General features: G+C 38.0%; 3 protein-coding genes across 3 annotated transcripts; 1 reads left to right on the top strand and 2 right to left on the bottom strand.

Moving 5' to 3' along the window:
* Positions 1–114: 114 nt before the first annotated feature.
* On the bottom strand, positions 115–1,586 carry LOC119985096 (probable long-chain-alcohol O-fatty-acyltransferase 5). Its single transcript, XM_038829268.1, has one exon. The coding sequence runs from the start codon at positions 1,578–1,580 to the stop codon at positions 321–323; it is 1,260 nt and encodes a 419-aa protein (XP_038685196.1). The 5' UTR covers positions 1,581–1,586; the 3' UTR covers positions 115–320.
* Positions 1,587–4,594: 3,008 nt separating this feature from the next.
* LOC119985267 (probable long-chain-alcohol O-fatty-acyltransferase 5) lies at positions 4,595–5,686 on the top strand. The gene has a single exon (XM_038829511.1). The coding sequence runs from the start codon at positions 4,595–4,597 to the stop codon at positions 5,684–5,686; it is 1,092 nt and encodes a 363-aa protein (XP_038685439.1).
* A 4,916-nt stretch (positions 5,687–10,602) lies between these two features.
* Positions 10,603–11,646, bottom strand: LOC119986128 (probable long-chain-alcohol O-fatty-acyltransferase 5). The gene has a single exon (XM_038830677.1). The coding sequence runs from the start codon at positions 11,644–11,646 to the stop codon at positions 10,603–10,605; it is 1,044 nt and encodes a 347-aa protein (XP_038686605.1).
* Positions 11,647–12,837: the final 1,191 nt, after the last annotated feature.

Below are 12,837 nucleotides of genomic sequence, written 5' to 3'. Positions count from 1 at the left end.
TGATGATGGCAATTAGTTATACTTTTAATATTGATTGCATAAATCACAAATATAATTCACAAATGATTTGATCGAGTGGAAACTAGAATTTCAAAAAGGTTAAAAATTCGAATCTCACATATTAAAATATGTATTGTATTATTTTTCTATGTTGTTGCACATTAACTATTACAAATATAATTGTACCAACGGCCCGACCCACCAAGACAATGGGCTACCATGTGGGTCGTGCCCAGGCGGGGCGGGCGGACCCACATTACCCATTTACCCCTCTGCTTGACTTGTATCACAATAATTAATAACTCAAGTAAGAACCCTAATTAGTTCCCATAAAGACTTTGACATCTCTCCTTAACAAAATTGATCAACATCTCAAACTCCTCAACAGCTCTCAAATCAGCACCACTCCTCACAAGCGGAGGAAAGAACAGCCACTCCGTCGTCGCCACCACAAAGCCTACCGTAAGTAGGCACGACACGGCCCGATGCAAATGCCACCGGCCCACCACCAACTTCCTCATCACATTTTCAACAACCAAACACGCCCCATGTAATACAAAATACCATGTCATCTCCCACGTGGGAGTGGCACGTATGACATAATAGAACAAGAGCTCGTGCATAAGACCGGAGACTAAAAAAGCCGCCAGAACCGCCACTGGAGTAGCCCATTGTTGACCAACTTGAAATTCCAAAAACACCCTCACGGGGTTGTATATGGTGTGGCGCAGGAGATTTGTTACCATGAGGTTCCACCTCCTACCCCAGAAATCTTGTAGTGATGTGGAAAGATATGGCTCATCGGACGGTGGTTCTAGCTCCATCCCCAATACCAAACCCACCAAACCAATGCCTCCACCAAAAATAATGTCCACAAACAAATACAACATTACACAATGCACAATCAACACCATTTTAGGGTGCAAATGCTGAATAACATTCCCATGAACACCAATCAAAAGACCAAATAGAACAACTTTGGTAGGCCAATTTAGAGGCAATTTAGGGGGTGATTTGTGGGTTTGATGAGATGGGTGTTTCTGATTTTGCTTGATTTTGACAGGGAGACAAGCAATTGATATGAATTGAGTGAGTGACAATGGTGGGTCATGATTGGATGGAATTAGTGGGCCTTGATCAAATGCAAAGAGGAGGAGCTTGAAGCTGCCTAACCATGTAATGAATACGGCAGTTAGGGCTGTGGGAACTGCAGTGGAGAGATAGAGAGGGAGAATTGTGAAGATGTAATAGATTGGGAGGAGAGAGAGGAGCCTGAGCTTGCCTTTGGATATGAGCTTATTGGGTATGAAATAGGAGTACAAGAGAGATGCTAACACCATGAGACATACCTTGATCAAGTTTTTAATTTCTTCTTCCATTGTTTTTGCTTGTGTGGTGTATGTGACTCTCTTAACCAGCTTGATATGAATTTTGGTGATTTGTATGGAAACTTTATCTCTGTGTATCTGACCATAAATTAAGTACCTTTTTGATGTATTTTGTTGGGTACATAGTGGGTCGTTGGCAACTCTAGCCGCAGTCTTGGACCAAAGTTGACGGGTTTCATTATAAAATAACATGGCCAATAAGAGATCATTTATGACAATAAAATTGTTTTTTTAGTACAAATAAAACATACGACACACCACCAAATCATCAAGCCTATGAAAGTATAGGTGTCAACAGGCCCCACGCCCAGATCATCAAGCCTATGAAAGTATAGGTGTCAACAGGCCCCACGCCCAGATCATCAAGCCTGTGAAAGTACAGGTGTCAACAGGCCCCACGCAGGCCTATGAAAGTACAGGTGTAAATACAGGTGTCAACAGGCCCCACGCAGGCCTATGAAAGTACATGTGTCAACAGGCCTTACGCAAGAGGCACAAATCAAGCCCACACATGGGCAGACTATCAACTAAGCCCACACACCTCCTTATATATGAAAGTACAGGTGTACCTCCTTATAAATATTCGGAGGAGGTGAGACTAGAACTCATGACCTCAGTCAGGGACATGCAAAGTCATTGCCACTCAACCAATAACTCATTTGCATGACAATAAAATTGTTACTAGCCTATTATATATAATATTTATATGTCATATTCAATAACTCCCTCCGCTTCAATTTGTTTGTTATGCTTTGAAAATCTAACTTTTTAAGTAGACATGATTTAATACAATTCAACTATACAAAATAACCATGTTATTCTAAATTTACCCTTATTTATGGTGATTTTTTTTTCTTAAAACAATGGTCATTAAAGTTACAAGGGTAATTTTGAAATACAACAACAAAATTGTTAATTAACGAAGAAAAGTGACACTAGTTTTGGGACAACTCAAAACAAAAAGGAGGATTAAGAAAATGGAAAGGAGAGAGTATTATTTACTCTCTTTTTTTGAAATAGAGAGAGGGATTCGAACCCTAGTTACCAGGGTGATAGACAACGTCTTGTAGTAGTATGCAATCGAAAATGATAAAAATCTGAACAATTGGTATCTTAGTAGTTGAGTTTGATGCACATGATTCAAGTGAATTCGTGAGATCCACATGTACTACATGATGCACATAAAATCTTGGACGTACAACTTAATAGTTGAGATATAAACTGTTTGGATCCCTATAACTACTGGTGTGTAATGTGTGTTTACATAATTTGAACCACATGCAAGCTAATCTTAAATTTAAAACTCCAAATAGCATGCACAAAATTTACTTTTAGGCCAAAAGCAAACCAAACTTCACAGATTTGGAAGTTCATATATATGGTTAAAAACAAAAACATGGCTCCATGAGTTGCCTTATCGACAAGGGCAAGCATGATACTTGTGGGGTAAACATAGGGGTAACAAAAAATTGATTTTGGATCGGATAACAACTTGTGTTTATGAAATATTTATATGTTCAGATCTTAACTTGGATTTGATTATGAAAATACTTACCAAAATCAAAGTGGTTTAAATCTAGACAAGTAAATCGAATAATAACATAATCCAAATTCGGATTCAAATCGTGTGCGGACTGCAAACAGGAGCAGCTGCAATCAGTGTGCGGGCTGCACACCACTTGTCACTTGTCACTCACTATCCTCTTTGTCTCCACTGCCAAAACCAAACACATCGCAGGTGGGACTAAGGAGGAAGAGCCAATTTCAGCTTCCACGTGTGATGTAATATTATAATTGATAGATTACATACACGTGTATGAGAGTACCTCAACAACTCATTTATAACTCATTAGTTTCCATGTTTTGAAAACCGGATCGGTCCTTGAACTGAAAAGCTCTCCGGTTCACGATTTAAAGGGTAAACCGGTGCCAAAATCAGGTTCGACCGGCCGGTTCAATCAAATTTATTGAACCCGGTAAGTACCTGATCACGGGTTGAACCGGCCGATCCAGTCCGGTTTTCAAAACCCTTATTAGCTTACACACAATGCAAATAGTAAGTACTTCGGCATCAAATTAACATTGTTTGTTTTGATTCATGTATAACTTGAAAAATTGTAGCCACTGAAAATTCAACTTGTGGCGCAAAAGAACACCATTATTTTACACTCCTATATGAGAATTTTTATATATATGTAGACTATTCTTGAAAAGGGTTTACAGTGGCTGCAAAGAGAAAGATTCGCGATAATTGAGGAGGGTCCTAATGAAAATATACTCCCTTTTTTTTAATCGAAATCATCTTCAACTCTTTCAACTCTAAACTCCAAAAAATACAGTGTAATTTATACAGAATTTTGTATGATTTGGTTTTACTTTTTAAAATTTTTTGTTTTCTCTTTAATTTGTTACCAAGTCATATTCCGTGCCATTTCAATTTTAAAAAGTAACTACCACATTATAAACATGCAATCACATTAGTGGTTAGTTCACAACAAACAATATATTGACGAATGAGAGTTGAGTTGATTGGCAATTGGTCATGAATTAGACAATGTGTGTCCAAAATTCGATTTCAATCGCAAAATATAATTCTTTATGATATTTCAAAAAAAAAAGCAATATATAGAGAGCTAACCATTAAATATTGATTTTTTTAACACCCGAACCATTAATTGTAGTGATAAGTATGATATGTATCATTTTGATGATTAGGATTCGAATTCCCTTCCGTTTCCAAAAAAAAAGTATTGAATTTTTTTAGAAAAAATCCTTCCAATTTGAGAATCCAAGTAGATACAAAATAGAGGGACTTGTTATGAAATATGGAGATCCCATTAAAGAAAAAGTAGTACCCAATATAGGGCACATGTGGCAACTCCATTGTACAATGTAGACGCCCGCCGCAAGGCCAAGGGCACATGTGTCAACGCCCTTTGTACAATGTAGACACCCGCCGCAAGGCCAAGGCATAGGCACACTCCACGAGAAAACAAACTAAAACCAAATGTCCAAATCAAAGAGAAAACAGAACACTTGTACACTCTCACATGTACTTCATGTACAAATAAGCCACAAAACTCCTCTATTCGGAACTCTCAAAAGAAAAAAAAAACCCCCTTTATGACGACTCATGCTATAAATGAAAGTCTCTAGACAACAAAACTAGCTTATGAAGAAGACTAGCTAGCTAGTGCAAAGAAAAAATGATGGATTTTCATCAAGAGATCATTAACTTCATCAAGGTTTGGGTACAAGCCACGGCATCTCTATCTTACACTTACTACTTCTCCTCAAGACTTCCTAAAGGACTCGTTAGGTTACTCTCTTTACTTCCTGTCTTTTATCTCCTATTAATCCCTCCCTTGAGCATCTCTTCTTTCCTTCTTTCAGCAATCACTGGCTTCTTCCTTTCTTGGCTAACAACATTCAAGGTCATCTCCTTTGCTTTTGATCAAGGCCCTTTGTATCCACACCCACAAAACCTCCTACATTTCATCTCCATAGCTTGTCTTCCCATCACAATCAAGCAAAACCCATCTCCAAAATTGAAATCGATAGCAAACCCAACTCCAATTTCACATCTTTTGAAAAGGGTTTTCATGTCATTCCCATTTAAAGTCTTGTGCCATTGGGTTATTACTTATCTCTATCAATACAAAAAATACATGCATCCAAACATGATCTTAGTGATCTATTGTTGTCATATGTACGTTATGTTGGATATCACACTCTCTCTATGTGCAACCCTAGCTGAATTCCTTTGTGGGTTTGAGGTTGAACCACAATTCAAAGAGCCTTACCTTGCTACTTCACTACAAGACTTTTGGGGTCGTAGGTGGAACCTAATTGTGTCAAGTGTTCTACGTTCGACTGTCTACACCCCAACAAGGCACATTGCTTCACATCTAATTGGGTCTAGATGGGCTTATTTTCCAGCCATAATTGCAACATTTGTGGTATCAGGACTTATGCATGATATAGTGTACTATGTGTATATCATGCATGTGCATCCCAAGTGGGATATGTCAATGCACTTCGTCCTACATGGGATTTGTGAAGCTTTGGAGCTGGAGATGAAGTGTAAGAGATCAAGGAGTGACAAGTGGCGGCCGCATCCTGTTGTCGATAGGGTAATGGTGATGGGGTTTGTGATGGGGACTAGTGTTTCCATACTCTTTGCACCACTATTAAGGGACAATGTGGATCAAATTGCAGCAAAAGAGTACTCAATTTTGTTTAGTTTCGTTAGGGAGAAGATAGCCATGCTTGGAACAAGGTTGATGCGAGGCAGTTGATGATGATGAAATTTTGTGTGTACGTTGATTTATATGTTTTTGAAATAAATGAGGTGAGATTTTGCATTTTCGCGTGCTGTATGATGTTTTGTGTTATTATAAGATTACGGTAAACAATGGATCAAATCATCAAATTTGTACTCAATTTTACAATTTATTTCTCCAAAGCACCTATGTTTTTGGTCTGAGCTGGGGCGGGTCAATCCCATAACAGGTGGCCCAAACAGCTTAAACCAAAGCTGTTCCCGACTCAATTGGCTAACTATTCGTGTATTTCGGGATTCTAATCATGCAGACAACATATTTGTGGATATTAGGATAGTGTTGGAAATATGGACCAGGGTAGCTCACGGGTGACCCATCTTACTCAAAAATTTAAACTCGCTTGGGTGTGTCCTCCAACAATTAGTCATATATAGGTTACAGAGAGGCAGTACTGTCCTCTTGTTAGCCATCAGGATTCTATTATATTCAATGAGTCTATAAATTAATAATCAAAGTGAAATATCCAATGATTATGTTAGATTATACAAATACTTGCAAATGTAAACTACAATATTTTAGTATATATGATGGTGCTTCACCATTGTAGTACCCGGTTTTCGTCCGGCCCAAAAAAAATAGAAAAATAGAAAAATTAAAAATATAATAATAATAATAATTCAAAAGCCCGTTCTGGAGCCCGTAAGTTTACAAAAAAATCAAAGCCTATTTCTTGGACCCACAAACATGCAAAAATCCTAAAGCCCATTTCTTGGGTCATAAGCCCATAAAAATTCAAATCCAAACCCAATACAACAAAACTCTAGAAAATATCTAAAAAATAGGAGAATTAAATAAATAATAAATAAAACCTTTAAAAAGGAAAGGTGACACCTTCAAGGTTTTTTGCACAAACATTGGAAAAGACCAAAATATCAATTTCTTAGGAGAAAATAAATAGGGTTTGGGGGGACATTTTGGTAAAAGGATGAAATAGGTTTTATAAGGATATAGTATAAAAGAAGGGGTTTTGGATTGAGAGAGAGAGGTAGCAGCCGGAGAATTGGGGGAAAAAAGAAAAAAAACAAGGGAAAAGGAAGGGTTTCTTTTGGGGACGACACCATAAAAGAGGAGAAGAAGGTTTGATAGAAAAAGAATCGGAGAGGAGAGGGAATCGCCGCACAAGTCAAAGACAAGAGAAGAACTAGAAGAAAAGAAGCCACAAAGGATCAACAGAAGGTAATCGACACCCTTTTTGGTTCTATCTCCTTGTTGTTGCTCTGGTTACCTTTCTGAGTTGTAATCGGTTTGTATTTGCTTGGATTTACAAATATGAGGCTGCTTGTATTAATAAATCTGAACTGAAATTATGCATTGAGTAATGACTTGTGCTAGTTTTAGTTGGTTGATGTTCTGAGTTGTATAGATTCTAGCTGATTATAAATTACTATTACTGGCTGATGTTCTAGTTGATGTTCTGAGTAGTGTGGTTGTTATTATCACTGGTTGAGTTGTGTGGATTCTAGCTGATTATAAAGTATTATGATGTTCTGGTTGATTTTAAGTGTTTGTTGTTGATAGTTTGCCATATATATGTGGTTTGTGGATTGTAGTTTATGTTTGTGATTTTAATGATTGAATTTTGGAATTGGTATTCGGTTCGAGGGAATTTTGTCAAAGTGAGGCTCGGCTCAAGGTGAGGCTAGGTTCAATGTTTTTACTTGATTTAAAATGTGGAAAATGGGGAGTCAGATTTGTTAAATTCGTATGTTTGATTTGTTACATAATGTGAAATTTTGGTTCATGTGGGTTAATCTCCCAATGTAAGTTTGATGTTGATTTGAGTTTAGGTCTACATTTGAGTATTCAATTCTACCCATTCTTATGTTTGATTTGTTGGGTTTGGATCGGGTTTGACCCTACTTGGGCCGGAGGGCATACTTAGAGGATTTGGATCGGGTTGGAGCAATGGGCCTCGCGGGCAATATTGGGTTTTTGTACATTTGTATAAATTTCATTTTTTAATTTTATTATTTGTCATGTATTCTTGTAAAATGTAAGTCTTGTAATAGTGTAGCAAAAATAGTGGATGTAAAATAGAAAATGCATACATGATATTCTAGGATGTTAGAAGCATATAGAAATGAGGAATTGATTTCGTGAATGATGATGACATTAGAATGCATGCTTAGGACTTTGATTTCTCACACTATGCCATGATGTTTAGATGTATGCTAGGATTGTTTGAATGCCATGAAAATAAATGCAACGTGTTAGTCATTAGAATTAATCTAAGCTGTCTCACTTTAATAAACACACCAAGATTAATTTACGGAACCATTATGTTTTCTTTGAATACCAAGGAGCCTTCAAGATATTGGGGTTCCATTGGCATTCATCCAAAACATTTGGATTTCGTGGACCCAGAAAGCAAATATGCTTTTAGGGATTAGGAGAATTTATTTAAGGACCCAAAGGGGGGTTTAAAGATATTTGGCCCGTCCGATGGGCCTTAAATGGATTCTTTCTTTTCTCATAAAGAATATAATTGTGAGTAAGGCTTGAATTGAATATTTTTTCATCGATCGTGGGCCTTTTTGGTGCATCAACCAAGTTCCCAAAAATCTCTTCTCCAAAACCATCAAAACCCATTCCCATGTTTCTATCCAAATAGCCTTTTTTCCAAATCATCCAAAACATCAAAACCCACTCCGATATGGACTTTTCTCATCCAAGACCAAGTAAAATGTTTTCGGCCAAGCCGGGAATGGCCGTAGTGATCCCGTACATCTTTTTATCCAGAACCACTTCAAGTGGAATTTTTTATTAAATGTTTTCGGCCAAGCTGGGAATGACCATAGTGATCCCGTGCACCTTTTTTTTGTCAACAACCACTTCAAGTGGAGTCTTTTATTTAACATTTTTGGCCAAGCCGGGAATGGCCATAGTGATCCCGTGCACCCCTTTTTTACCAAAGACCACTTCAAGTGGAGTTTTTTTTCGGCCAAGCCGGGAATGGCCGTAGTGATCCCGTGCACCCTTTTTTCCTTCTTTTTTATCAAAACCCATAATAATAAGATTTTTAAAATCAAATCTTGGTCTAACATTAATGGAACATTTCCACCCATTTGATAATACATGATTTTCCGGGCATATGGAAAACTCATTAAAACATTTGGGACATACAATCATTCCTCAAATCAAAGTAGAGCCAAATAGGAAAAAAAAATTTTGAAGGTAACCATTTTCGGGAGTTGTGGGGTGCCTAACACCTTCCCCACGCTCAATAGACCCCCTTTCCCATTTTTCTCGTAGACCAAAATGGATGTCCAATTGCATCTTAAAAATCAATTGGTGGCGACTTCATTGTTTTTCAAGCCGGTTGCTTCAACCATCATTGAATATTTTCTTTATGAGCCAAACAGTGATCTTCTCTCCTTTTCTGTCAATAGTGATTCACGTGGAGGATAGAATTCTATTTCGTTAGCCGTAGTAATGTGACACCCGATTTGAGTGGCCGGGATCATAAACTTCTGTAGTATCAAGTTTGATGATGTTGGGTGAACTATCGAGTGGTAAAAGAGCTCAATGCTCTAATCCCACGTCATCCAGAATAAAATGTGTAGCGCATAATATATTAGGCCAAATCTCTTAATCTAATGAACACGTTTTATGGGCGAAAATGTTTGGGAGAACAAATCCGTGCACACTAGTATTGGTTGGCCCAAAGAAAACAATATTCATATGCCCAACGAGGGGCAAGTTGTTACAATTTGTATCGAATCTGAGGCACTAGGCTTGTAGGTGTGGAATCATGAAGACGCGAGCCCTTAAGTGAGGAGATTGTAGCGCCTGGCTTGAGTGGGCGGAGTCACAAGTCTATGCGGTTCAAGCATGGAGGTGCTGGGCGAGCTACCAAGTAGCAAAGGGGCACATTGCTCTAAATCCCACATTACCCAAGGGAATATGTGAAGTGTATAATATAATAAGTCATCCAAAACCTAATGAACATGTTTTCTAGATCAAAAGGTCGGAGGGAACAAACTTGTCCGGATTAGTATAAACGGTTCCAAAACGAATAATATTCACTAGCCAAAAACGTATCTTGACTTTATGCTCAATGCATACGTTATACAGTCGTTCGAGAAGCAGGAACAACCTCAGTTGGTGGTAGGCTACCTTGACTAGGATCCTAAGATCCCAAAAATCCCATGTGGGTCTTGTAATTACATGCACGTCAGACCGTATGCGTTATGACTGCTAAATTGACACCTTCACAAAAAACTTGATATGGCAACTGATATAGTGTGTACTTTAACTTGATTTCTGTGCAAAATAGTTGTGCTTATTTTGTATTTTAGTATCGTGAACAAAACTATCTTGTATTTTAGTATCTACTAACACCATTTTTTATTTTTATTTCTAATGAAATTTATAACTCAAGGGGAAAGATGATAGAATAGTAAGCAACACAATAAATTTTATAGTGGTTCGACACTCGATTTATATCCAATGACGTATGTGAGTCTATGGAGGTCCTGAGCAAACTCTAAAAAAGAGCCCTATATGAATTTGAGACTACATTACTATTAATATTAATATTAATATTTGTTAGCTAGTATTTTTTGACTAATATTAATATTTTTCACTAATATTAATATTTTTGGGCTATACTAATGTTAACATTTTTAAAAAAGTTTTGGCCCTACGGATTTGGGGGTTTTGGGCGTCGCTCATCCTTGGTCCGCCAATGTCTTCATCCACTCTTTAAAACCCTTTGTGATTACGAATTCTTATTGTTTGATTTTTAATTATGGAGGATGTAACTGCTTATGAGATTGTGTAAGTGAGAAAATTAATCAATCATATATTAATTACAAATATTATGATAGACAGACAATGTCAATGTCAATGTCAATATCAAGTACAACTAATTAAATTGAGAAAGCAACCACCTTCGGAGCAAGAAAATCAACTAAAATTGAGTACTCTCTTATTGCTTTATCAGTGATGCCATTCCTTATTAGCTGTGGGCAGAACAACCAAACACCCGTCACCCCCACAAACGCCACCGTCAACGGCGTCGATATAACTGGATGCAACCGCCAACCACCCCACTTGTCAGTCACAACCATCTCAACAACCGTACAAATCCCATGCAACACAAAAAACCACGTCACCTCCCACGTCGGATTCACCCTCGTCACATGATAATACAATAACTCATGCATTAAACCTGACACAGCAAAAGACACCAAGACAGCGGAGAGCGGGGCCCATCTCTTTCCAATAAGACCCCTCATTGTTTTATACACGGTGAACCGTAGAATACCTGAAACTATGAGGTTCCACCGGTTACCCCAGAAGTCTTGGAGAGAGGTGGCTAAGTAGGGCTCGTTGAATTGCCTCTCTAGCTCAAACCCTAAAAGGGTTCGAGCCGGGATTGCTAACAAGGCTAGAACAAGCTCCGCTTCCAAGTACACATGACAACAATAGATACCCAATAACAAGTAAGGGTCTATATTATCTCTATCGTTATAGCTATGAAATACCAACACAAGAAGAACCACCTTGAGAGCCAATAAAACAAATCCACCAACACCAAGGCTTGAACCCACTTGTTTTTGGAGGTCTTGGGGAGATGGGTTTGTGTTTGTTTTGACTCTTATGGGGAGACAAGCTATGGGGATGAAATGGGAGAGTAGTTTTGGAGGTGAGGGGAGTGATAAGGGGCCTTGGTCAAAGGAGAAGAGAAGAAGCTTGAAATTGGCAAGCCAAGAAAGCAATAGAGATGTAACACCACAAAGATGGAAAGAAGAGAGGTTCAAGGGGAGGATGGAGAAGAAGAAGAAGATTGGGACAAGTGAGAGAAATCTCAATAGACCACTTGGAAGTTTTGCGGATATGTAAAAACAATAGCAAAGAGAGGTTATTGCTAGAGTCCACACCTTGATGAAGTTCTTCAACTCTTCATCCATTTCCACTTCTTCTCTCTGTCTTTCTGTGTCTATTGGTAATGAACCTGGTCAAGATCTTGCATTAAAGATGCAATATATTGTAGTTGGTGAAGATCAATAAAAAACATAAAGACTGGCCTTTCTCTTTTTGATTATTTCCCTCTTTGATAATTGTCCAACGGCTGATCTCATATGCTTAAGCACGTGATACTATCACGAGAATTTTACAGGTAAAAGCATGAATAAATATATTGATTACATTCCAGTATTTATATGCATTAAGCATAAAATAACAGAAGCTAGGAGCAACTAATAGTTAACGTCAAGAAGAAGTATCTACTAATTAAGCCAACCATATATTTGAGTTTTTTTGTGTTGAGAAAAGTTCCGCATAGCTAAATAGAGATGTAATAGCCATGTTATAAGCCTATGATTTCCTTGACTTAGTAAGACTCGTTTTAAAACAATGATCCGTTAAAGACCCTAAAAACCTTGTGATGGGTTTAGCTTGGACTTGGGCTTGGGAAAGCAGACAATATCTTATAACGATATTCAAGTTTGGGCAAGTGACTCCATTGGTGTTTCTTAAGAAGTGGGTATCATAGGGAAGTTGTTTAGTTTGAATCTAGGTTGCACATGTGTGACTCTTGATTCCACTCGGTGGCCCTGATCCCAGCCAACAAGTGAGAGGGAGTTTGTTGAGTAAATTCTCAAATCACTAAAATAAAGATCTAATGGACATGTTATATGCCTATGGTTTTTCTTACCTCGGTGGAACGCATTTTAAAATCATGAGCTGAGGCCTAGAAGGGACAATATCTTACAATGATACTTGAGTTTGGGCAGTGAGTCAAATGTGTTTCATAACAGTTTGGGTGTGGAGTAGGGTAGAGGACCATGTGTGAAACCCATAGAGCCTGCTTGAAAATGTTGTTGAAGTGCTCGGAGGTAGAAAAGTAGGTATTTTCTATCAAAGATCACCAAGATCTCTATAAATAGAATCAATAGGATCTTGTCCATAATGGTATCTTGACTGCAAATCTGGCTCCCTGATATGAGATGTATAACCAAAGCCATCCGCTTCATTACTTGTAAGCCCTGAAAATTGTTCCCCCAAGTATGGAGAACCTGATATTGGATTCTACTTGAATTAGCCTCATCATGACTCATGCTATACTTTCTACTGAAGTCATCGGGAATGCTGGCCCGATT

The sequence above is a fragment of the Tripterygium wilfordii genome, chromosome 19 (genome assembly GCF_013401445.1).
Source record: "Tripterygium wilfordii isolate XIE 37 chromosome 19, ASM1340144v1, whole genome shotgun sequence".
Taxonomy (NCBI): domain Eukaryota; kingdom Viridiplantae; phylum Streptophyta; class Magnoliopsida; order Celastrales; family Celastraceae; genus Tripterygium; species Tripterygium wilfordii.
This window is presented reverse-complemented; position numbering and strand designations above follow the sequence as displayed.

Bases quoted from the DNA above. Each gene is read 5' to 3' on its own strand.
- LOC119985096 (XM_038829268.1), bottom strand. From the start codon at position 1,580: ATGTTATTTTATAATGAAACCCGTCAACTTTGGTCCAAGACTGCGGCT.
- LOC119985267 (XM_038829511.1), top strand. From the start codon at position 4,595: ATGATGGATTTTCATCAAGAGATCATTAACTTCATCAAGGTTTGGGTA.
- LOC119986128 (XM_038830677.1), bottom strand. From the start codon at position 11,646: ATGGATGAAGAGTTGAAGAACTTCATCAAGGTGTGGACTCTAGCAATA.